The sequence below is a fragment of the Trachemys scripta genome, chromosome 1 (genome assembly GCF_013100865.1).
Source record: "Trachemys scripta elegans isolate TJP31775 chromosome 1, CAS_Tse_1.0, whole genome shotgun sequence".
In the NCBI taxonomy this organism is placed as follows: domain Eukaryota; kingdom Metazoa; phylum Chordata; order Testudines; family Emydidae; genus Trachemys; species Trachemys scripta.
The window spans coordinates 143778060-143804834 of NC_048298.1; the positions used below are offsets into that span (position 1 = coordinate 143778060).

The following is a 26775-nucleotide window of genomic DNA, read 5'->3' on the forward strand; positions in this document are numbered from 1 at the left end:
GGCAATATGCATCTTGTAGGTTGAGGGACAAAAACAAATCCCTTGAATTTAGTGAAGAAATTATAGCTGTCAGAGTCATCATCACGAACTTCTGAGACTTTACAAAATTAGTTTAGTAGTCTTAAAACTAAAATCAGCCTCCACCTTCCATTTTTCTTTGGCATGAGAAAGTACCTCGATTAGAAGCCCTTTCCCTCATGTTGAGCAGACAGACTATCATTCCTAAACAAAGAAGGGAGTTTATTGCCTGTCTCAGGAAGACCTCGTGAGAGGGGTCCCCGTCGGCGACGGGTATAATAGGCCAGGGGAGGCTCAGCCTCCCTTGGCACTGCTGTGGCCGCCAGACTCCTGGTTGCAGGGTTTTGGGGGGTAGTTTTTATTTAGTATGCCTGTAGTGCGAGAAACTGCTACATGTAAGAATTTGCTACCTGTAGCAGTTACTCATATGCAAGGAATTGTAAAAAACTGCTATCTGATTTAGCAAATTCCTACAGATAGCAGTTCCTTGAACAACTCCAGTCGTGGGGGGGGGGGGGGGGCTGTCTTGGGCTCCAGCCACTGACAGTCAGAGATCTGACCAACCAAATTAATGAGGCTATGTGAAAACCAGTAATATGGAATCCAGAATCCTGTCTGATTTTCTTAAGAACTCTTGCGGAGGTAAGAAGGTGAAGTAGTACAAGAGCATGTTAACTTATAGAGGCGGAAGAATGTCGGCTGGTGCTGCACTCTACCCCATACTTTGGGCTGTGCCTAACAGGCACAGTGTAGCCCTGTAGCAGGGTTCTGGTGCAAAAGCACCTAATTAGTCCCTGCCCAGTCTGCTCCAATCAGGGGAAGCAGATTGGGGCAGATGGAAAGGGCCTGATGCCAGCCTGAGGATTGGCAACACCTGCTGGCCTGACAAGCCAAGGGCTATAAAGGTTGGGAGGGAGCCAGAAGGCTGGGGGGCAGCCAGGGAGAAGTCAGTCAGGGAGGGAACTGGAGGCCTCCTAGTTGAAGGCTGACTCTGCCAGTAAAGGAGCTGACTAATCCTGTAAAGCTTGTATATAGACAGATACTGGTGGTGGGATAACCTTAAATAAATAAAGACACAGGTATTGCACAACCCTGAAGCCTCTCTGAGCCTTATTGGGGGAGCAAGTGGGCCCCAGGAAGACGGCCGGGTCATGGACCCTGTTACAAGCCCTAAACTACTGATACTAGAATAAGAAAATACCAACAAAACTAGAAATCATGTACATGATTGAACTATCTAAATAGCAAACAGCGGGGTCACAAAAGGAATCCTAAAATAGCAGCCTGTGCTCTGTAGATTGTAGGCACTACTTATTCTTGCCATGAAAGAAGGAGCCAAAAAGGGTGACAGAGAAGGCAGTGAGGAGATGGGGCTTCTCACCACATAATCCCACCTTCTGCTGCCTTTTTTGGCATCTTGATCCCTGGAGGCAGAAGAATGGAGCAGTACCTGTGCTCCTCAGATCACATCTACTGTATACCAAATATATACAATGTTTTCTTCTAAACAAAACAAACCAAGTTGAGGATACAACTTTAGCCAAAATCCTTCTTCAGCATTTTGAATTCCTTTTTCAAAGGCAATGAGTTGGAATAAACTTTACCCCACCAATATGCATGTACATCTAATTAATATTCTTTATGCAAATAAATTATCTAGACTTACGTAGGAATAAGATTAATTGGGTCTGCCAGCGTTTCACTCATAAAACTGAAACATTACCAAAACTGTATAGAACACAACACAGTCATTTCAGTTCAATTAAGCTACACAGGAGATGTAATCAGATTCTTTTGTAGCTGTAGCAACAAAATCCCACTAGAATTTAGTGTGCATGCAACAATATAATTATTTATACAGTGATGATAGCTTCTAATAACTCTTGTCCTATGGTAAGATATATTAGCTTGTAAAGCTATTTCCTTTCAAAGTATTTTTGATCTTCCATAAATAACTCCAGAAAATACAGACTTAAAATTGTAAAGCGTTTCCATGAAGTAACACAGTATATGCTCAGAAACTGTCCATGTGTAATCTGTCTAATAATGTAAAATTTATAGAAGCCTGAAGTTTTGTTAATATTTTCTAGATAAAACATTTTGGGGGTAAAATTTGAAAGCAGGACTGATTTATTCAGGTGTGTAATTATTTGAGAAAATACTATTTTTGGGGGGGGTTCAAAATGGATAATGATGCCCAGGGTTACGAGTCAGGATGGTAGATTCTATTTCCAGTGTGCCACCAACATGCTTTGTGTCCTTACATAAGTCACTTACACTCTTTGAACCCAGTTTAGCAAAGTATTTAAGCACATGCTTAAATCCATCCCTATCCAACACACTTAAGCCCCATGCTTAACTTTAAGCACATGCTAAATCCTATTGATGTGAACAGGCCTTAAGCAATTACCTAAAAATAAGCCTATTCCTAAGTACTTTGCTGAACAGGGATGAATTTATGAATTAGGGCCTTTATGCTTCAGGGATGCTCTTACCAAGCTTTGTAAGAAATGTATAAATATCAAGTATTATTACTTTTATTGATGTTGAATGCAGAGGTGAAAGGGGGCTTTAAAACAGTACATTGCTATATGTGGTGGAGCCAAGCTCAGTCATGCTCTCCTTCCTCGATGTGTCTTTGTGCCTGGACCTGCCCCGTTGAGTTCTCTACTCACTGCCCACAAGAGGTGGAGAGAGGGAGCAAATCAATACTGGGCTTCCATCCCAAGACAAAGGAGACACAAGACAATGCTGAGAACACACCAGGCTTCCTCTCGGGACAACACCTAGGAGACAAGTAACGAAATGATCTGAGGTTTTTTTTATGTTTCCCAGTTTCTTGTCGAAACTGAAACATTTGACATTTAAAAAAAAAAATTGGGTTTTGCCCCTTCCCCACTTTTCCTTTATTCCTGTCTGCCACAGAATGCACCAGAATGAACTATGTTTACATTTTTGTTCCTTTTCCCATTCTGTAACTGCACCCATCGACTTTAACCAAGCATATCTGTAATCTTTAGATCAACCAAAGACCTTGTTAAAGTTGATGGATGCACTAAGCACCCTTCATTTTGGCTTAAATTGCTCCTTCCATTTAATGCCCCTTTGTGTAGGGATAGCTGAAACAACAGAAGCCCATGTCTCAAAGGCCATCATAGCAAGGCCTGCACAGAAGCTAAGCCATACGGTCAGAGGAACACAGGGGCTGGGAATTGATTGATGACAGCTGTATGTGTCTGTGTGTCAGAAAGGCAAAAAGCAATGAAAAAGCCAAGAGAAAGCCAGCAGACAAAGCAGCAGTTCCCCATCTGGTAATGTAACTTACACACTTAGCATACTCAATACTGAGCAGTCATAAGCATGACCCTGCCAGGGAGCAGAGACAGAGTTCTTTGTGGCACAAGACTTGCTGAAAAGGCAAGCTTACCAACAGATGTGGTAGATTCTCCTTCACTTAAGTCTTTAAATCAAGACTAGATATCTTCCTAACAGATATATTATAGCTCAAACATAAGTTTTAGGCTTGATGCAAGAATTTTATTCGGTGAGGCCTGATTTCTGCAGGAGATTAGACTAGATCAGAAGAGTCCCTTCTAGCCTTAAAATCCATATATTTATGAAACTGAACATTAGAGCATACTGCAAAAGGTTAAGGTTTTGGTAATGGATTTATCAGTACTGTTTAATTGTATTTTTAGTGTATATCAAAGACAACTGAAACCATGGATAACAAGCCTTTTTTTAATATTCATAAATATATAAATAAATAATATTGACACCTATTAGTTGTGTATAGTACACCTCTACCTCGATATAACGCTGTCCTCGGGAGTCAAAAAATCTTACCGCATTATGGGTGAAACCACGTTATATTGAACTTGCTTTGATCCACTGGAGTGCGCAGCCCTCCCCCCCTCCCCCTGAGCACTGCTTTACCGCATTATATCCAAATTCGTGTTATATCGGGTCGTGTTATATCGAGGTAGAGGTGTATATCCTGTAAAAGTGTTTCAGATTCTACTTTTAACTATCTCAATCAAATGCTTCATATAAAGAATGAAACAGGACACCATTAACAAATAGATTTGTAGTCACTATTAGAATTCCTTCTGATGCCTAAGAAAAGTTATGCTTATGTATTTATATTAGCTTCATTTTTGTTTTTGTTTAAAAGTAAAAACAGTATAAATCACATGCCCATATAATTTCTATGTTACCTAACACAGTCACCAAACTGTAACATCCTAAATGCATTCTGCTGAGTCAAGATGATTGCCATTGCATTTATCATCTTTCGGCACAATTCCCAGAAATGGTTCAGCTCTAGTTGTACTACTTGAATTTACAATATTATGTGCTCTAAACTCCATAGTGTTTCTACCTGAGAAAGCTAGCAAACTGTGGTTACTACTTTTAAATCTGTTAAGATTAATAGTTATTTGGCACTTAATGCAAATATACTGATCAGAATGCACTTCATTTAGAGTTGTTTTGAATTTTATATGAGCCTCAATAAGAACTAATTTGTAACTCATCTTTAATCTATGTACCATTAACATAAAGCCTTGATTATTTGGGGGTGGGGGGAGATAAGTATCAAAATTATATGTGGCACTTATTAATTCTGTATTCTAATGAACTGTGGTCTTCCATTTTTAGTAAAATATTTCTTAGTTATTTTAATAATTTTTTAAAATAATACAAATCCAGTTCAAATCAGTAAGTTTATATAGCTGATTAAAAAACACAAGAGCAAATCTAGAATGTCTCAAGAAACATACAGTACTTGGGAAATGGACATTACCAGGTGCCAAATCATGCCTCTAAGAAGAAAACTGCATAGTGTCAGGAGCTTTCAGAAGGTATCCCTCCATCATGGAGTTTTCCTCCACATTTGTCTTTTGGGGGCAAGGACCCTGAACCAGCAGATCTCCAGAGATCTCAGGAATCTGCTACTGGACAAAGCCAAACTATACAGAGCCTGTGTCTATATGTTGCTGCATTCTGGCCCTTTGAAGCTTTCCCCCACACTCCCTGTTGGCATGGTTGACAGGGGCTGCTTCCTGATGGCTGCTGCCCCTGTAATTCCTTTAAATGGAGTTTCCACATTGCAAAGGAGAGTCCATTCAGGAATTAATATAGCCACAGTCTGTATTAACTTCTAAGCAGATTATTTGTGTAGTTGAAAGAGGGACAACATGATTTTCACCCCTGGCCCTTCATCCCCTTCTGCCTGTTCACTCAGGGTATGTCTATACTGCAACTAGGCACTCATGGCTTGCCCGTGCCAGCCGACTCAGGTTTGTGAGGCTGTTTCATTGCAGTGTAGACTTCTGGGCTCAGGCTGGAGCCCAAGCTCTGAGACCCTCCCACCTCACAGATCCCAGGACCAGGAACCTTTGCAGGGTCTAGGTGAAGGGAAGGTACAATGCCACAAACTCAGCTAACCCTAATCTTTATATGGACAGGAAGATACTGGCTCACATAGGGTCCCCTCCCCATACAGATCAATGAAGCACAATATTGCCTGTTTTCTACTTTTTCCAAAACGTGTCACTTACTGTTTTTAATGCAATAAAATCCTTTTCTACTTTTAAAAGTGGCCGAAAACTGCAATTGTGAGGCTCTATGCTTAATGTCACCCTGATTTCCATATCAAATGTGCTCATTTTACAGGTAAAGAGATTTTTTTTTTACTTGTAAAAAAGCTGGGTTCTTTCCTTCTCATGCATCATCACTAGTAATCAAAACTCTGCAAGGCAAAATTAAGCTGTTGTTAACACTGTTTTCAAAGGGCTTGAACAGGTGTAACTGTGAGGAATTTAGTAAACAATTCAGTTGATGATGCACTAAAGTAGTGGTTTTCAAACTTTTTTCATTTGCAGACCCCTACAAAATTTCAAATGGAGGTGTGGATCTCTTTGGAAATCTCAGACATAGTTTGCGGACTCCCAGGTTGAACACTGCTGCTGTCTTTAAGAAACAGAACCCAGCTAACTCTCGCTTAGTTCTATTGACTCTGACTCTGCAGGGTTAATAGGAGTAGAATTCAGGGGGAAATTATTTTAGTCACTGAAATCAGAAGATCTGACTCGGGTATACCCTGGGAGCAGATCTGTTGAGGGGAAGGTGTCATGATATTTACATAGCCACTTTTCAGTGTATAACCACACTTTAAGCTTTTTTCTCTTCTGAATTCTTATTCAATTAAAAAAAACTGCATTGTAAAAGGTTATTCAACGAAACACTAAAGAATAGTGAGAAACTTCTGTTCTTGACTGAAAAACAAAACTAGACTTTAAACTGAGACTTTTACCATTTTGATTTCATAAATATCAATTATGAAACATTGTCAATTATGTTTACGTAAAGAATTCACAGGTATGTTATTAGCATTTGAATTAACAAATGAGCCCGTATCATACAATTAATTTTTTTGTATTATGTACATGCAGAGCCCTTTTTCCTTGGAAACAAGCACCTTAACACGTGCTACATCACTTTCATATAACTATATAAACAAATGTTTTTGATACAATTCAGTAATAATCCTACTTCAAAAAAATAAAAGAAATAACATTACAAAAATTCATATCAAGCTGATCTTTTTTTCTAATATGTCATTTTCATTTGACTGTTTCCAAAAAGTCTACATACAGTATATTTGGCTCATCAAAACATTTTTATTACTAACACACTGTACTTCTACAAGGCATTAAATAAATTCTGAATTCACCCCCTCATATTATTTTGGCCCTTGAAAGGGGTGGTGATATAAAACTACATCTTTCAGTGAAGTAATTTATTTTAAAAAACCAAACACCTAAAACCAGTCACAACAGTAAAGGAAAAATCCTACAATCCTTACTCAAGAATCTTCTCTATATGAGAAAAATTCATATAAAACCAAGAAACTCCAGGAGTCTGATTCTCTGTCCTTCCTCAGGATAGTCATTTTCACCTGTGCAAACTGAGAGCAGAACACTACCAATTCAAACTGGTCATATTTTACCCCCAGTTTGCAGCAATACAAATGCTCACACTATGTGTAAGGCAGTGAAGAATAAGGCTTTAGGAATTTCAGAGAGTAATTTCCTACACACTATTCTTTCAGATATGGTAGGGTTTTTCACATACAGAATGGGTTGGTGACTCAGACCTCCAAATCCACAGATGCACCAAGATGCTCAAAGAAATTCCATTGATCCTGAACCTCTGCATTATTCCCTGGGCTTTCCCCGTGCCAGTTAAGCTCCATCTAAATCTGTGCCACCATTGGCAATAACGACACCATAGTTGCCACATTCACACTGAAATCCAGATGTGTGGTAAGCAGGGTAACCCATTGTCAGGACTGAGATCCCCACTTTGAACTTTAGGGTACAAATGTAGGGGCCTGCATGAAAACTTCTAAGCTTAATTACCAGCTTAGCTCTGGTTTGGCTGCCACCATCAATGGATTCCCTCCCTGGGAAGCCTTGAAAAAACCTTCACCAAATCCCTGGTGAAAACAAATCCAAAACCCCTTGGATTTAAAACAAGGGGAAATTAACCGTTCCCCTCCTCCCTCCCACCAACTCCTGGTGAATCAGTTCCAACCCCCCTTGGGATCTACAACAGGGAGAAATTAACCATCCCCCCTCCTTCCTTCCACCAACTCCTGGTGAGTCAGGATCCACCCCTTGGATCTTGAACAAGGAAAAATCAATCAGGTTCTTAAAAAGAAGGTTTTTAATTAAAGAAAAAGGTAAAAATCATCTCTGTAAAATCAGTATGGAAATTAACCTTACAGGGTAATTAAACTTAAAGAGCTCAGAGGACTCCCCTCTAGTCTCAGGTTCAAAGTACAGCAAACAAAGATAAACACTCTAGTAAAAGGTACATTTACAAGTTGAGAAAACAAAGGAAAACTAACACGCCTTGCCTGGCTATTTACTTACAAGTTTGAAATAGGAGAGGCTTGCTTAGAAAGATGTGGAGAACCTGGATTGATGTCTGGTCCCTCTCAGTCCCCGAGAAAGAACACACTCCCAAACAAAGAACACAAACAAAAACCTTCCCCCCCCAAGATTTGAAAGTATCTTGTCCCCTTATTGGTCCTTTAGGTCAGATGCCAGCCAGGTTACCTGAGCTTCTTAACCCTTTACAGGGAAAAGGATTTTGGAGTCTCTGGCCAGGAGGGATTTATAGTACTGTACACAGGACAGCTATTACCCTTCCCTTTATAGTTATAACACCCATGAAAGATAATTTTTGCTGGGCAAGTATTACCCTCTATGGAGATTTTCAAGGACACAAGGTCATGGAGAGTGATCATCCCTTCCCACCTTTCCTCTACCCCCAACCAACAGAGCACCATTCCAATGTACTTACAGAGGAACTTCCAACGGGGCTGGAATAGGAAGGAGTATGCCACAGAGCAACTGTTTCCCTTCTATGAACATTTCACCACATACTCCCATTAGTGCCAGTGAAACTGGAGAAAAGCACTGGGGCCCAGATCCACTAAGATACTTAGACACCAAAGTCCCAGACTTAGATAACTAAGTCCCGGTTTTAGGCAACACTACAATCCACAAAAACCCAGCTAGGCTGCCACCTAACCCTGTATGTGCCTTTATTTTTCCTGGACAAGTTCCCTAGATACTTAAGTTTCTGCCTCTGGGGGCGCACGCTGCGACCAGATGCCAATCTGTCAAGGTGTTACACAAACTGGAGGCACGCCTATCATTAATAGGGCCCAAGCGTGTAGGCGGCCTCTAAGCATGTCTACTGGATTGGGCCTCATTCAAAAATCTGGCCAGCGGTGGTACACACCTTATAACTTTTAGCCCAGAGGTTAGCACACTCACCTGAGATGTAGGAGACCCAGGTTCAATCTTCCCCACCACTAGAGGGGGAGAAAGGATTTGAACAGCAGTCTCCCACACCTCCCAGGAGAGTGCTCTAACTCCTGGACTATGAGATATTCTGATATAGGTCTCCGTCCGTCTCTCCTCAGCATTTCCACTGCGTATAAATAACCATTGGAGTAGGGGAACTGGACCCTTAGTTTCCCACCTCACAGGTGGGTGCCCTAAACTAAGACTATATAATCATTCATTCTCTCTCTCCCACACCCCACATTACTATTTCTTGTCCTCATACCCCCACCAAATTATGTGTGGAATGAGGAAGGACAAACAGGATAACCTGAATAATTACAGGCCTGTCAGTATGACATCAATCCTGGGCAAGATAACAGAGTTGCTGATAAAGAATGATTAATAAAGAATTAAAGGACGGTAATATAATTAATGTCAATCAACATGGGTTTAAGGAAAATAGATCCTGTCAAACTAACTTGATATTTTTTTGATGAGAGAAGATAAAGTTTGCTGATGTAATGTACTTAGCCTTCTGTTATGCATTTGACTTTGTACTAAATGACATTTTGATTAAAAACTAGAAAGATAAAATTGATATGTCATACATTAAATGGATTAAAAAATGGCTAACTGATAGATCTCAAAATGTAATTGTAAATGGAGAATCCTCAAATGGATGTGTTTCTAGCAGGATCCTGTAGAGAATAGTTTTTTGCCCTGTGCTATTTAACATTTTTATCAATGACTTGGAAGAAAACAAGCCTAACTCAGGCTTGGTGGATTGCAGCTTTGTTCCGATGATTTTGTAAGTGCCTAAAAGTTAGACGTTGCAATGTTCAGTGTTGCAGTGCCTGCAGTTGTGGTTCTGGGCCTGGGTCCTCACTCCTTATGTAAAAATCCCACTGGGAAAAATTCAGACCTTGTGTAACCAGGCATAACTCTATTGCCTTCATTGGGGCTAGATCTGGCCCATTATCTCAAAATGGGGACTGTGTATTTGGCCCTAAGTCAAAGCAGTTCAAGTAGTAGTTCATATCGATTTGTGTTGTTGTTGCAGCACTAACCATAATAATCTAAAAACAGAAGCTACATTGTGTTCAGAGCAACATTTGTAAAACGGAGAGCTAGTCTGCAGAACTGTAAAATATTCAACATTCCTGTAAGTTTTAACAGGAAACATTCCTGTCTCTTCTTCACCACCACTCAGAACACCAAAAATAAGGTGATGGAAGTTTATTAACTAGAAGTAAAACAAGTCTAGCTTCATTGCAGTTATAATTTTCAATACATAGCATCACCTATAGTTTACGCTGCTTAAGTCTTTCCATTTTTAAAGGGTCTTTTTTCAATTGCTTACAACTTTCCAAAATTTTCATATTTGGGAATGAAATTTTCCAGAGCTGATCTTTGCCCAAAGGTAGGTGTTTTGATTGCTGGTGGAAAGTTTAAAATATTTCAATTGAAATAGTTCATCCATTTTTGTGTATGAAGATACTTGAGAAAGAACTTCTGCTATTATACTAGAACCTTGATTTTATGAATATCCATCTTATGAATGACCAACTATTTTGCTGCCCCCCATAAAAAAAATCATATAAAATCAAAGTCAATGCAAAATAAGTCAACATCCCTTAATGTCCCAATGCCTCCAATGCACTGGAAATCATTCTGTAGTGGTTTGAAGGACAAGAAGAAAGTGATGTAGTGCACCATACTGCGACTTATGCACTGTACCTACTGTAATTTTGAGATGTTCTATTTTATTAAATTTTCTATTTTACAAACTCCTCAATCCTCAATTTAGTTCATAAAATAGGGGTTCTATTGTTTTAAAATGTTTTTGCCACCTTTTTTGAAAAGCTCTAGCACCACAGCAGGAAGGCTCTAAGATGAAATTTGACAGAGAGATAATCTATAGGTTGGGTTTGTGCTTATCAGTGTTCCAATGAAATTTTGTTATGGAACATATTTTACAGACCTTACTCACAACGAGTAGGACCTTACTCACAACGAGTAGTACCTTACTCCACAAACAGCTCTATTCATTGCAATGTGGTTACTCACAGAGTACTATTCTACACAAATACTATCAGTTGAATTTAGCTCTGTACAATTAAATCAGCTCCCAACTTTCTACTAGCACTGCCACTGCATGTAATTTGAGTGCAATTTTATGATCTTCAACGGTGGATATGGAATTTCATTTATATAATGTTTGATAATGCCTCATCACACGCAAGATGAATAGTGAATGGAACATGGCCTTTCTATGGCTTCATTATACCTCTACTTTATAGCACTGCAAAGCAGCTGGAAAGCCAGTGGATCCAGCACCCTGCATTCCCATAATGGTTCCTAAGGCACAACTCAGTCCCAACCCTTGGCACGGGAAGCATGTCCAGGAGAGAAGTTGTGTAGCTGGGACAATCCTGTGCGTTACCAGTCCCTGACTACCAAAACAGCCATAGGAGCCATTGGTAACTAGTACAAAGTTGAGCAGCCCTGAGGCTGCTCTACTTTATGCAGGGACGGAACTGGTGCTCTGAAAGTTCCAGGATTAGGGAAGTTCATAAAAGTGACTTACCGTCACCTTTGTGCTCTTCACCTTCACGTTGCTTCAGACACAACTCCAGGATCTAGGTCAAAGAGCACACATTTTGTGCAGGACATAGCATTTTACTGCTATATACAAAAGAGTTTCACATAATAGAATTTCTTTGTTTTTATAAACATTCTTTTACAAATTCCTAGGAAATTTCATACAAAAAATAAGAGCGCATTAAGGGTGGAAAGTGATGCACCCAAAAGTCAAGTAAAAACCAAGATTAAGTTTGCTCACACAATCTTAACTCTAACTCTAACCCTTTTGCATGTGCATTATGATACAGTCCTTAAGGCTGATTCTCCACTGTCTCTCCACTTGTATAGTCATTTACATCCATGCAAAGTAAGTATAAAATGCTACCAAATCAGAATGAAAATGTTTTATCCTCATGTTGCAATCTCACTACAGATGTAAGGACATAATGTGCAAGGTGCCGGAGAATCAGATCTTTATGTACATGACCACATGCTATTATCCCTGCATTTACTCACCCTGTGTGCAGGCTAAACAGTATACAATATCTGAGGCAGGGATACATTAGTGAATGAAACAGGGGTCTTACGGATTTGTGCTTTATTTTTTATCCATTTCTATTTACAATTACCCCAGTGTAAATCTGGAGTAAAACCAAATTTACACAGGTGTTTACTGAAAGTATATTTAGTCCCTCCATGTACAGGACAGATGGTATGTGGTGAATGAGGAAAACATCAGAGGGTCTGCAACTCATTTAGCATGCAGTCTGCATGATGTACAGTGAATGAGGCAGAGGATTTCTCACTGAATAAGGAGCATAAAAATAAATATTGAACAGCTGACTCACTCCCAGTGCACCATCCAACCTGTATACAAAGGTTCAGATCCTCGGTGCAAATCCGATCTACATCAGCTGAGGATCTGGTCCTAAATCAGGCAGATATCCTGAGGAAATAATAATACATGATCATATATTAAAGACTAGATTATAGTGCATACAAGCAAGGGGACAGAGGTGTCAGGTTCCAGACTTTTGGGTGCTTCAATTTGCAACATTAATGTTCTTTTATTGTAGTTTTTTTGTATGAAATGTAAGCAATCCATTTTAATTGTTTAAGCCATAATCCTGCAAACAGATGTGCTAGGGTGGACATTTGCATCTGCACAACATTCCAGTGAAATCAGTGTGGCTGCTTTTAAGAACAGGGGTCTGTGCTAGTACATCCACTAGCAACCAGAATCAGAGTCTTAAATGCTAAAGGTCAAATTTTGCATTGACTTACACCGTGTGCAATCCTGTTAACTTCAGAACTATACAAAGTATATGTAATCACAAATTTGTCCCTAACTGCAGGCACCAAACATCTCCCACTTGCATTACCAATCTTTTATCATTCACAAACCTTGCTAGCGAGCAGGCCTATTAAACCATGGACAAAACCATCCAGGGATAGCATCACATTCCATTTAAAGAGCTAAGTATTATCAACCATCTGTACTTGACAACATTGTTATCTCCTCCCCCAGATACACACTACGTACACTTCAAATCATACAACCCTCTATGCTCTTCTCTCACTCCCAGCAAGCATCTTATATAAGCTGTGACAAGTTAACAAATCCATGTAAACAGCTTTTTTAAACACAGACATGTAGGGCTGGAAGAGCCCTTGGGAGGTCATCTAGTCCTGCCTCAGCATTGGGGGCTGGAAATCTCTATTACAGAAAAAAAATGCACAATGTATTTGCACGATCTTGGGTACGTCACTTCACCTCTCTCATTTTCTCCATCTGTAAAATGAAGATCCGCCTTTGTAAAGCACTTAGTGATCAAATGTATAGGTCCCTTCTTGAGGAAAAATACTATATTGCTAGGTATTATTGTTTTGTAAAATATTTTTATAACTCCAATGCCCTTTTCCCACATCAGATGTCATAAAAGTAGCAGGTACAATAGAATCTTTTCAGTCAATGGACTGCATTTACTGCATACATGCCCCCCCTCCCCTGTACACCAGCCCATACACTCACCGCCATGGGCTGCTGCCTCCTGTTCCCTTTATGTTCCTCTCCAGGGGCTGACAGCATAGGGTGCCACCACCTTCATGGGGACAGGTTGGCCTCTCTTTCATTGGGAGCAATGGGAGGTGGTGGCCTTTTGGAAAGAGGGAATCAGCCTATGACCTCAGTCTCTTACAAACAATAGGAGATAGCAATTTTGAGTGTTTCTATCTCGGGAAGTTCTTATGAACCAGATAAATTTTAGTTATGAAATATAATGGCAAAAAATGATAATTAATCTTAAATTCTCCTTTTCAAAAGCTATATGTTACACCAGTTCTAATGAAAAGAGAGGGAAGGCGAGAGGGGTAAACTCCGTATATGCGTGCGTGCACACACATGTGAAGGAGAACATAGAGGTCCAGGGGGAAGGGGGAAATCGGAGTACGTGTGTGCACGCAAGGAATGTGGAGAAAGTGGGGGAGAGGAAATTTGGAATGTGTGTGCAAGGAAAGAATCTTGAATGTACACTCTGGCTCAACAAAGCAACTGCAAACCCTGTTTACCTAGCTAGTATACTTTGTGCTGCTCTAGAGTGGCAGAAAACAGACTTTTATGGCTTATTTTGGACATAAAAATTAAAATGATTTAAGGTTGACACTTCATATCTTCAAAGCATTAGAAGTATCACATGGTAACATTCTCTTTGAGTTTCTTGTTTAGTGTTCATATATGAAATTTTTAATTAAAAATAAACAAGGAAATTCCCAGACAAAAACTACATTAAATTGGCGTTAAGGATGAGAGTACATATTAGTAATTTAGGGTTAAATACTTTGCAGGGATGTTGTCCAAGAACCAAACATTATAAACCTTGGAAATTAAGAGTTAAGCTTACACTTGAAAGAAATCCAGAAATGTTACAGTATGTAAACGCACAGTTAAGGACACTGATCAACCTTATCTCTGCCCTGCAATGGACCCCATAAGGGAGGGAAACAAATCTAGTGTGTCTTTAAAAATCAGTTTAATCTAATCTAGCATCACAAACACTAAAATGTCTTAATCACAATCACATAGTTATTACACAGTGTCACTACAGGACAGTGTCATTCAGCCAATGACAACACAGCCCCTGCTGAAACCACAGAATGGAGAATACCAGGATAGGGCATAGGGGAAGTTGTCCTTGCAGGATGGCTACTGCCTGAATGCATCTTGGGGGGTAGATATCCCACCCTCAGATCAACTGGGGTTGGGAGGCATCACCCTTGCACAATCCATAAGACCCCCAAACCAATCTCCCTTGAGGGGATGCCTCCTAGAAAATTCTGCAAAATGAACTTCATGCAGGTCTCCTTGCCCCATCACTTTTTCTGTGGGAATGTATGATCTGGCCTCGTTATGTGCCTACACTATTAAACCTATGAATTTAGTATGATTCAAGGGAACTGGAAGTTTATATGGATAAAATGAATATCCAGTTATATCAGTTAATGTAAACAAAATGTTTTGGAAGGGATAAAAACTTCAGTTATCAATATCATACTATTGGGGATTAGGAGGGGACTTCCACTGGGGGTATCACACATCTACTTGCTGTAGGGTTCTTTCACCTTACTCTAAGGTTTCGGGTGCTGACAGTGGCCAGAGAGAGGATACTGGACTAGAGAGATCACAGGTCTGTGTGCCTAACCCAAATATGAATTTCCAACATTTTCTGTATGTCTAGATTAAATATATAGTTGTCTGCATGCTCAATTCTATATTCCTTATGCAAGGGAAAACTCATGTTCTCCCCAACGGGAGACTTTCTTGCATAAACAATATCGACTCTATGTCTGATAAGTGTTCATCTTCATTCTCATTCAATCTTCTCCCAACTGCATCATGCCTAGCAACCAATCTCCTGCAAAAGTAATAAAAGCCCTAATATCCCTATTTATGGTCTTTCTGAACTCAAGAGATTTGCAGTGTCATAAATGTGATCTTCCAAGATCTTAACATGAGATTTATTCCCACAGCTAACTAGTCATTTCTACATACTGTGTCAGGCCCGGCCCTGACACAGTATGGGCAACCTGTGTGCACCAGTCAGTTACCAAGTCAGGAGACAAGCAGCGGGGTCTGAGTCAGGCACCAAGTTGCAGACGGCAGGCAAATAGCAGAGTCGGGGTCGAACTGGGTCAGGTTACCAGGAAGTCAGGGTCAGACAGCAGGTAAACAGCAGAGTCAGGGACAACCAGGGTCTGAAGCTGGAGTCTAGGGTCCACAACAAGACAAGGTCTGGAGTGGAAGCAAGCAGACAGTCTGCATCATTGCTCAGACAGCTTCCCATAACAGCTTATATACTGGCATAAGCCAATCAGCAGGCACTCAGGCCCTTCTGGGCAATACTTCCTACAGTGCCTAGCTTTACAGGGTCTTCCAGTGGAAACACAGCCTAAGTTTCCAATGGTGATGCAGAAGCATCAGCAGCTCAGCACCCACTATAGCTCTAGGTTCTAGTCCCGCAAGGGTGTTGCTGGTCCAGGCTTATTCAGGTGAGTCCTGTGGAGTTCCCCACCAGGTGAGTGGCAAGGACATGGGAAGCAGGTTCCTAAGCGTGCTTCTCAGGGCCATAGTCTTCACAGTCCACCAGATAGTACAGGCATCCATCCGGAATCAAGGATGGCATGCACTTTGTACTCCTTATGACCCTGGATTTCAACCATGGAAGCAGTGGTGTGGTTCAATCAGGGAAGGAGTTCTCGGTATAGGGTTTCAAAAGGGGAAATATGAAAAATTGGGTATATTTTGAGAGACTGGGGAAGCTGTAGTTTAAAGGTAACCAGGTTGATCTGCTGGCATATCTGGAAGGGTTCCAGGAACTGGTGGTCCTATTTCCAGGAGAATTGACTAGTCTGGAGATGCTTGGCAGCGAGCCAGATTTTCTGGCTACTGTGAATGTCAGAACTTCCTGTCGCAGATGGTCTGCATGCCTCTTGTAAGCCTTCTTCACCTCTACTAGGTTGTTCCTCAGTTCCCCTGAATAAGATGGATTTGTTGGACCCAGTAGATGGCAGCTGGTAGTGCCAGGTGAAAACAGGGATTAGGGTTGCCAACCCTCCCAGTTTTGCCGGGAGTCTCTCAGATCAGGCTCTATCTCCCAGAGGCTACTGAAGCCAAACCGGGAGATTTTAGGCATTAAAACTCCGGTGGCACAGCAGGGCTAAGGCAGGCTCCTTGCCTGCCCTGGCTCCACGCCGCTCCTGGAAGCTGCCGGTATGTCCCTGCAGCCTGGGGGGGACTAGGGAGTCTCTGGACGCTGCCCCTGCCCCAAGCGCCGACTCCACAGCTCCCATTGGCCGGGAACCATGGCCAATGGGAGCGGCAGGGGCGGCGCCTGCAGGCAGGGGCGGCCTGGCTGCCCCTGAGCCTAGGAGCTGGACATGCTGGTCGCTTCCAGGAGCCACCCAAGGTAAGTGCCGCCTGGCCAGAGCCTGCACCCCCTCCTGCTCCCCACCCCCCTGCCCCAGTCCTGACTCCCTCCTGCATCCAAACTCCCTCACAGAGCCTGCACTCCCTCCCACACCCCTACCCCAGCCATGAGCCACCCCCCACACCCAAACTCCCTCCCAGAGCCTGCACCCTGAATCCTCTCCTGCACTCCAAACCCCTGAACCCCAGCCTGGTAAAAATGAGTATGGGAAAGAGCAAGCGATGGAGGGGGGGGGGATGAACTAACCGGGGGCATGGCCTTGGGGGAGGGGTGGGGCAGGTGGCAGGGCAAGGGTCTTTGGGTTTGTGAGATTAGACAGTTGGCAACCCTTATTCAGGGCTGGAACCCGTAATTAGAGAAGAAGGGGCTCTAACGTGCACAGGCATGGTCAGCATTGTTATATGAAAACTCCGCATTTGGGAGGAGTATGAATCAGTTTATCTTGGTGATAATTTACAAAACACTGTTCCAGTACTTGGTTCACCCTTTTGGTTTATCTATTTGTTTTGGGATGGTATGTGGAGAAGGTGAATATGCAGACATCCAGTAATCTGAATGCTCTGTGCCAGAAGTGAGAGGTAAACTGTGGGCTCCGTCTAAAACTATGTGGTGTGGGAGCCCATGGAGACTAACCACATTTTGCATGAGGAGTTGGGTAGTAGTTTCAGCAGAGGTTGGGTGGCTGCAAGGGATGAGATGGGCCATTTTAGTCAGACAGTCCACAACCATTAAGACTGCTATGTGGCCATCTGATGCTAGATGTTCCGCAATAAAGCCTAGGCTGCTGAGTGGTCTGCTCTGGGGCAACTTGCTACATGCACATCACATGCAGGAGTCCACGTAAGCTTGGACTTTGGCCTGCATTCAGGACCACCAGAAAAATTCAACAACCATGTGGTCTTCAGGCGGCCAAAGTGACCCACCAACAGAGCATCTTGGCACAGCTGTAGCACCTTCAATTGGGAGCGCCCCGGGGAACATATGTGCGGTCCAAGTATGTTATCCCATCCCACACAGAACAGTGCATCTTTGCCCCCAGTGGGCTGTGTTCCTTGGGCGAGCCAGTCTTCTTTCAAGGCAGACTGGATAAGGGAGACCAGTCTTCCCGAACTGTGGCATTGACAAAATTACTAGGCTTGAGGAGGTAGGGGGCTTTGAAGTAAGTACCTCATTTTCCCAGTAGTATTTTCCCTTTCACAGTAGAGCGTCGGCTTTCCCATTTTGTTTTCCAGGACGGTAGGTAATTGTAAACTCAAATCAAGAGAAGAACAAGGCCCACCTTAACTGTCTCTGGTTCAAAGTTTGGGCCTTGCAGAAGTACTCGAGGTTCTTATGGTCAGTAAAAAACAGTACTGGGTCCCAAACTCCCTCAAGGCAATGACGCCAGTCTTCAAATGCAGTTTGGATTGAAAGCAGCTCCTTGTCCAGTATTCCATAGTTCATCTCTGCAGGGGCAAGTTTTCGAGAGTAGAATGCACAAGGGTGCAGAACTGACTGCAGCCCAAGTTGCTGCAAGAGTACTACCCAGAGGGCCATGTTGGATGCATCTGTTTCCACTATAAATGGGCAAGTCAGGTCAGGGTGAGCCAAAATCAGGGCCATGGTGAAGGCGATTTTGAGCTGGGCTTCAGGTGACCAAGGGAACCAAATGACTTTATGAAGGAAGGAAGTCTGAGGGGCTATTTGTTCAGAGAAGTTGGTGATGAATCACCTATAAAAATTCACACGGCCTAGGAAGCACTGAAGTTCTCAAAGGGTCTGGGATGCTGTCCAGTTGTAGATGGCTTCCATCTTCTGTGGGTCCATCTGAATACACTCCGAGGAGATGATGTAACCTAACAATCAAGGGTGGCCTGGTCGAAGGTGCACTTCTCTAGCTGGGCATAAAACTGTCTCTCCAGGACAGACCAGACATGATGGCAGTGCTGCTCAGGTTCTCAGAAAACACCAGTATATCATCAAGGTAGATTATCACATATGGCCCAGGATGCCCCTGAACACATCATTTACAAAATGTTAACACGTTGCAAAGGCATTGGTTAAACCAAATGGCATTACTAAGTATTCAAAGTGCCCATATCAGGTAAGAAAAATGGTTTTCCATGCATCCTTAGGACTTATGCGCACTAGACTTATGCCCCCTGAAGATCTAGTTTAGTGAAGAAGCTGGCAGTCCTCAGGCAGCCCAATAATTCTGGGATGAGGGGCAGAGGGTACTGGTTACAAATAGTCACCTGATTCAATGCATGATAGTCTATGCAGAAGTGTAGTGACCCACTCTTTTTTCACACAAAGAGGACTAGTGCCACATTGGAGAGGTGGATCTCTGAAAGAAGCCGTTTGTAAGATTTCCTTGGATATATATGCACGTAGTGCCTCTAACTCTGGCTCAGACATAGTGTATATCCATCCACGTGGCACCTTTGCCTTTGTTTGTAGGTCTATTGGACAATCATAGTCCCTGTGTGAGGGTTGTGAATCCATGTTTTTCTTTTCAAATACATTCAGGTAGTCTCAGTATTTGTCGGGGAAGTTGAGGTTCTGGTCTGGAATCACTGCTTCTGGTTATTCCCCACCATCTGGGTCTCACTTCTGAAGGTCTTATTCACTCCTGGGGCCCTGGTTGCAGGTCAACTGGGGGTTAGTTGCTTTGTTGGAGGCAAGCTTTCTGGCTATATTTGGAGGAGAAGCGAATGCTTTTCCGCCACCAGGAGATACACAAGTCATGCTTCTCCTACCAAGGAATACCAAGAATTATTGGGAAGAATGGAGAGCAGATCATATCAAAGCATATTATTTCTTGGTGCCCTATTACTATAGCCTCTAAGGGGACAGTCTCTCGGATCATCAGCCCTGATGATAGGATCCACAGCCATCAATCATCTCCACCAGGTCTAGTGTGGGTTTGGCAGTGGTTTGGGCTGCCTTAGCACCTACAAAGTTGGCAGCAGTCCTGGAGTCTATTATCATTAGTTGCAGGGGATCTGCTGTGCCTGCCCGTAGCCTGCACCCACAGTAGCAACTGGAAATGTGGGGACAGCCTATGGTTTCAGACAGGATCCTACTTGAGGGTTGGTTCCAGAACATGGAGCTCTAGTGATGCCCAGGCTGTACACCAACCTAGCAGGCTGGGGCTGCTCCATTTTCCCAGCTCTTTCAAGTGGGACAAGAGGCAAGGGCATGTCCTGGCGCACTTGCAGCTGACATTCTCTCCCCTTTAGGGCCAGGCGTCGGCGACCCAGGGTGACCTGCATGGGTTCAGGACTCAGCTCTACAGGCTTTGTTGTACACGGTGGGCACGGGGTTTCTTTCCTCTTTCTGAACATGCAGCCAAGAGTCAATGCACACGGCAAGATTAATAAAAGCCTCTAGGAATGTGGGGTTTTTAACATGGGCTAGCTCATTTTTCCTCAGCAGCTTCCGGAGGGCAGCCTCTGTGAAGCGGACACGATGCAGGTCATTAAAGATGGTTGAGAAGGCTTGCAGGCAGGAGTCCAAGTCGGAAAGCATGGAGCTGTTCTGCGTCAAAAGGAGGAAGCCCAATTGAGCACTTCCCCAATGAGCATGCTAACTACTAGCCCCACCTTTATCTGATCTGTAGGGTACATTCAGGGGTGCAGCAGGAAGAGCAGCCAGCATTAGTTCAGGATCCTCCAGAATTTCCAGCAATCCCCATCAAACAATTCTGGCAGCAGCACTGCAAGGGCCAGTTCAGATGACGGGTGGTCTGTTCAGGCATGTAGTATAGCTGCTTCTCCGTGTGAGCGTGCTAGCTGCTCATGCACAGTCTCTGGGAGGGATGGGCAAAGGTGGTCTGAGCAAACTGTCAGGACCAGGCCATGGGCAGCCTGTGTGCCTTGGTCAATTACCCAGCTGCAATCAGAAAACCAGTAGCAGAATCAGGGTTGAGCCGGGTCTGGATACCAGGAAGTCAGAGTCAAGCACCAGGTTACAGACAGCACGCAAATACCAGAGTTGGGAACAAACCAGGGTCAGAAGCCGGAGTCTACGATCCACAGCAAGACAGGGTCTGGTTTGGAAGAAAGTAGGACATCTGCATCATTGCTCAATCAGCTCCCCATAGTGGCTTCCGGGTTTATATACCAGCATGAGCCAATCAGTGGGGCAGCAAGGGGCTGCCCCTTTCTGGGCAGCACTTCCTGCAGTGCCCAGCTTCACAAGGTCCTCCACCAGAAACCCAGCCTAAGCTTCCAGTGATGATGCAGAACCATCAGTGGTGCAGAACCCCTGTGCTCCCTGGTTCTAGTCCAACAGGTTCTTACATATTGTGGACTGTGGCTTGGACTCACCTGTGAACATCTGTTAGGAAAGCACCTATTTAATACGATGGCAAAATATAAGAAACTATGACCCTTATTCCAAAGAATGAGGCCAACGCTATGCCACTAACATCAATTTGAGCTTTACTATCAGGGGTGTCATCTCAGAAAAATTCGGTGGGTAAAAGGTGGGCAAAGTTGTGTCAGCATACAGAATATTCTCTGTCCAGAGAAAAACTGGGCAATTATTGCTCTCCTAATCATCACACCCAAAGTTGGGGGGAGGGAGTGGAAGACATAATGAAGCATATAGACCTATGAAAAGTCAGGGGGGTGGGAAACCAAGGACTGGAGAGGCAGCTGCTCCTCCCCCACCTTATAGTAAATGACACCCCTGTTTACTAACTTCACCTGGATCAGGCCCAGTTTTTGGCACAAGGCTATTGTCACAGTTTCAGGATAACTTCAACTTCATTTCCTCTCTGTGGTCCCTCAAGGGAACCCACTTAAGGCTTCCAGCTCCCAGCCATCACCTCTCTTGGTTGGAGATCTATGTCTCTCTCCTTTCTGACTGGGGTTTTAAGGGTGCACAGCTCCCTGCATTACGCTGTCATACCTCCAGAAAGCCATTCTCTCTAAAGGCCAGCACCTGTGCATTGCTTTCTCTCCCAGAGCTATCAATCGTGTATTACCAGCAATTACCAGTTACAACACAGCTCCTTCTAAAGCAAGCACCTTTATTCTCAAGGTAAAAACATGTCAAAAACAATAAAAGTTCCTATACTTATGCTAAAAGCTTACCAGAGGTCACCCATCAGTCTTACAGGGCTCTAGTAGGCCACAGTCTTTCCAACCCTTTTGGAAGGGTTGGAGTTCTTTGACAGAAGGTCCTGTCCATTTGCTGGATCAGAAAGAAGGCCCCAAGTCAGCTTAAACCCAGCCTTTTTACACCAAAAGCCTGTTCTTTGTCTGTTGGTTTCTTAAAAAAACAACCAGTCTGATCTAGTATATTGAAGCCTCTCCAAGGGGTGGTAGCTCTCTGGAGTGTTTATAACCTAAATGGTTCATCTTAATCACCCCCTACTGCTTTTAGTTCCTTGTGGAGCTGTGGTAATCCTTCCCCCTTGGAATTACATACAATCCCTGGCCCACAGTGTTATATAAACCATTCATAGACTTAACACAAAATGATCCTCACAGATACTGCATGCGGTTGCAATATCTGTCACAGCTACTACATTAAAATTTTTGATTCAGCTGATCCCAGCTATAATCAATATCTTTATGATATGCACATGAATTCCCACCTCTCAAGAGCAGCCATGTAAACTATGTGATCTGTATCTCAGTTTGCTGATTTCACAGTAGCTGACAACTATAAGAGTGTCAGAATTTCATGTCATTATATTAATACTGTAAAAGAGGTTGCCACTGATTCATTTTTACAACATTACCTTCATGTAAATGTATCATGCTTGTTAGGAAAGGCAATAGTAATTTAGCTCACAATATTTCCAAACCTAGTGTATTTGTATTCTTAAAATCATTAATGTAGTCCCCTACTTTTGAAAATAAATATCAAAAGGCAATTGTGAACACATCCAAATAAAATAAAATATTCAGTTTCCATCTATTAGCTTTGTGCCTAAATCTAATTTACTAATATACCTGATAGACACCTCAGTGATAAGCACCTTCGAAATACACAGAGAGGAAAAAGCCCTCAGATCTGTTAATAATAAAACCAGTCTTAACTGTGATCTAGATCCTGCAGTTTTTATTTAAGAAAAGCTCCCATTTACTTGAAATGGGAGATGTGCCTAAGATCAGGCCCTATAATTCTGAAGTATGAGTCAGCTTTTATGTTCTACACCTAAATGAAGACACAGCAAAGGAAAGAAAAATAAAACCGTTTTAAAAGATTAGCTGAACTGTTGCTCTATCTGTCCTTAGCCTGCAGCCCATAAAAATCCAAATTTGCCATTTGCTTTAATGGGAGTTTTGAGTGAGCAAGGGCTGTAGGATCAGGACCTCAGACATGCAGCTAAAAAACTTACCTATTCCAGTTGAATAATATTCAATAGAAATCTCAAAAGTCTGTGTAGGAGTAACTTGAAAAAAAAGGCAAGTTTTAGATTCTATGATCCTTTCTTTATTTTTACTTTTGCAACATTTCTTTTGCATTGGTTTATGGTACAAATTATTACTTTGAGCCTGCACCTTATAGAATGCAGGTGGACTGCTGTGCCCATATGGAGCCCCACTGACTTCAGTGAGGGCCTGCATGAGCACAGTGGTCCATTCACGTGCTACAAAATGCAGGATTGGGGCCTATGGGTCTTCTGTTGGTTTACTCAAACATATTCATAAGCTCACCAAAAGGCCATACAGCAGAATAATTCCTATCTAAGGATAACCTTTAGGGCAGTATTTTTTTTTATCACCACATATTTATGGAATATTTTGGCAAGTTTGCTTTTATTGCATCTATGTGTTTTGATCAAAGGAAGTAAATATTTTGTATACTATCAGGTTGGCCACTGCAGTACCATGCTTTTATAAGCAAGTGCTGCTGCAGCTTAAAGCTTTCTTGTATTGATATTAACACTCAGCTTAATAATGTTTTTTAAAAAAATAAAAAGTCTGCTAATTTTAAAAAGAGAAGCAATTATTGCCTGCCAAAATCTTCCAAAATGATGTTTTACTAATGTACTCATGTATGTAGATAGATTCATCAGAAAGTAACACCACAGACATATTTTAAAGTAACAAGTAAATTCAGAATTAAGGCTGAAAATGAACTGACACTATTCTTAATGCACCCTATTTTGACTACGTATTACAACATATGACATGTAATATCACACGATACTATTTTGAGACAAATACAAATCACAGGTGCTATAAGATGACTTCATCATGGAGTTCAACATGCTGAGTTTTAGCCTTAACTCAGAATTCCCTTGACTTTGTGGATTTAAGTCAGATTCTGCAATGATATTGTAATATATTTTTGATTATTTGTATTTCCTTTTTATTACTGTAGTGTTAAAAAGGAGAGGCAGGGTTCTTATTAAAATATTTGAAGTTTGACATAATACTGTTTTATTGTATACATACACAAAAGGAGCCAAATTGAACCCCGGTGTAAACGGGTATAATTCCATTAAGACTACTCAGTTGCACGTATTTAGACTATGGAGGAATTTGGCCAAAGGGCCTGATCCTGCTTTCACATAAGGTAATGAATGGGAAAATTCCCATTATTATTTACACAGAGCCTAATCCAAAGCTCATTGAAGTAATTTTCCCTCTGGTCCTGTTCCTACTGAAATCAATGTGAGATTTTATATTGACTTTAATTGGGAACAGAATTTGAACCATTCTGCCCCAAAATGTGCTAGTTGTTTGATTTCAATGACAGCGTAAGTGGGCCCTTAGTTTTAAATATTTATGTTGATACATGCAATGTATCACTTTTCAGGGTTAAATATCTTAAATTTCTTCTTTTTTCCAAAGAACCAAAAGCAATTAGATTACGATATGATTTGATCATTTCCCAAATTTCAAACCATAGCCTTTTATGCTGACTAAGAAAGAAGTATCTTAAACACATAAACTTCATTTATTTTTCTTTATATGCCTATGTTAATCAAATTATTTTATTTTTCAAAGGTATTAAGCCAAACAGTAACAAAAAATAAAAATAAATGGTTCATCCTTTGAGGACGTTTTATACATCAAGTTGAGCCAAATTGGAATTTCAAAAACCTTGAAGGATGAAGTTTATTTTGGGAAGATTAACACAGCTTTTAAAACATACTAGCAATTTTTTCTTACAATTTAAAAAAAAATCATTTTTCCTTTTCACTATTTACAAGACACCCTTGAAAGTTCAACATTAAGGGACCTGATTCTGCAGTCGTTTCTTAGGAACAACTCCCAGTGAAAGTCAACAGAATTCATGTCAAAGTTAAGGACAATGGGATTGGGCTCAACATTTCATTTCTTTTTCTTTTTTTTAATTATAATTTGTTGTTGTTACGGAGAAGCTAGTACTGATTTGATTTGATTTAAGAATAGTGCTGAAGCTTTCATTATGAAAAATAAATATGAAAAAGACAAACACAGGGATGACCCTACATTTCTTACTCAGACAAAACTCTCATTGAAGGATCTGGTCAACACCTAAGAAAAACAAAGACCAATCAAATTTGGGGCTAGCCAATCTTGATACTGTTCTATTATTATAATGTTGCCATAGTTAACAGTCTTCATCGCAAATATTAAAGGAAAATAATTGATCCCTTTTCAATGCATCACAAATGAGAAATGAAAACAGTATGTGTAACATTAACTCCAGTGGATTTTACCTTTGTTTAATGCCTTTTCCTGAAATATTACCTGCAACATATTTTATTTAAAAAAAAAAATCTTTGTATGCTACTCTGAATTTCTAAAAAAGAGCTCACTTACACATTTTATTCTTACTAGCTTTGTCTGAATTCCTTACCTGGCCACTGTAGTGTTATCAATTTGGAAACTGAGCCTGAGCTCAGGATTGGGCTCTTGATGCTGACATTAAGAGCCTTATGAATTTGTTGACTACAACAACTGTGCACAGGGAAGAACAAGCATAAATGTGATTTCCATCCCATCACTCCAGGGTTAGCTACCACAAACACTGCAGTTGTCAAGTAAAAGGTATGCTGGCATCACATCACCCAGCCCCCCAATAGATGCCTTTTTCTTTCATTCTTTCTTTTAATTCTAATAGTAAATGAATAGAAAGAGCCACTCCAATCCTTACCTTACAAATCTGGAAATAATCCGAAGATAGGATTTCCTGGATCTCATCTCTGGGTGTCCCTGCAGCACCTGCAGTCCCTCCTGGATGCACGGATCCACTTCCAGCCCCAATTCCACCACCACTGCTACTGCCACCACTGCTACTGCCACCAGGAGATGAGGCAGTTAAACCATCCAAAACTTTGCGGAAATTAAATTTCTTCATTTTGGAAAAATCTTTAAAAGGATGGGGGGCGGGGGGGAACCAGTGTGCTCTCACACAATCAGCTCCATGTAGCAAAACAAAAAACGGTCCGATGTTCTGCTGGGTCAGGCAGTGCGTTAGTCCCTTGTGCCAAACAGGGTCCCAATATTAGGTGGTTAGCGGGAGCCGGTTCCCAACGGTTCGCGGGAACCGGTTGTTAAATTTAGAAGCCCTTTTAGAACCGGTTGTCCCGGTTCTAAAAGGGCTTTTAAATTTAACAAAATCTCTGGCAGCTCCCTGCCCTGCTCCCGGCCCCAGCTCACCGAGCTCCGCCTCCTCCCCTGACGCTCCCCCGGCTTCTCCGCCCCCTCCCCGCTTCCCGCGAATCAGCCGCGTCCCGGGCAGCCGGGCTTCCTGCAGGTGAGCTGGGGCTGGGCGGGGCGCGAGGAGGGCTCCAGGCGCCGCCCGGCCCCGACTCCGGCCGCGCGCCGCTGCCCGGCCCCGGCGGGGGTAAGAGGCCGGGGCCGGGCCGGGCCGGGGGGCTGGATCGGGCG

The 26775-nt window shown here is 42.2% G+C and overlaps 1 protein-coding gene across 8 annotated transcripts in view; it reads right to left on the reverse strand.

The window, feature by feature from the left end:
* STXBP5L (syntaxin binding protein 5 like) overlaps positions 1 to 26495 on the reverse strand; it is a 309553-nt gene extending 283058 nt beyond the window's left edge. For all 8 annotated transcript variants that reach the window (XM_034788439.1, XM_034788419.1, XM_034788402.1 and 5 more), the window contains exon 1: positions 26039 to 26495. In XM_034788439.1, the coding sequence (XP_034644330.1) occupies positions 26039 to 26242 (204 nt within the window). In that variant the 5' untranslated portion in view covers positions 26243 to 26495. The remainder of the gene's footprint in view (positions 1 to 26038) is intronic.
* Positions 26496 to 26775: the final 280 nt, after the last annotated feature.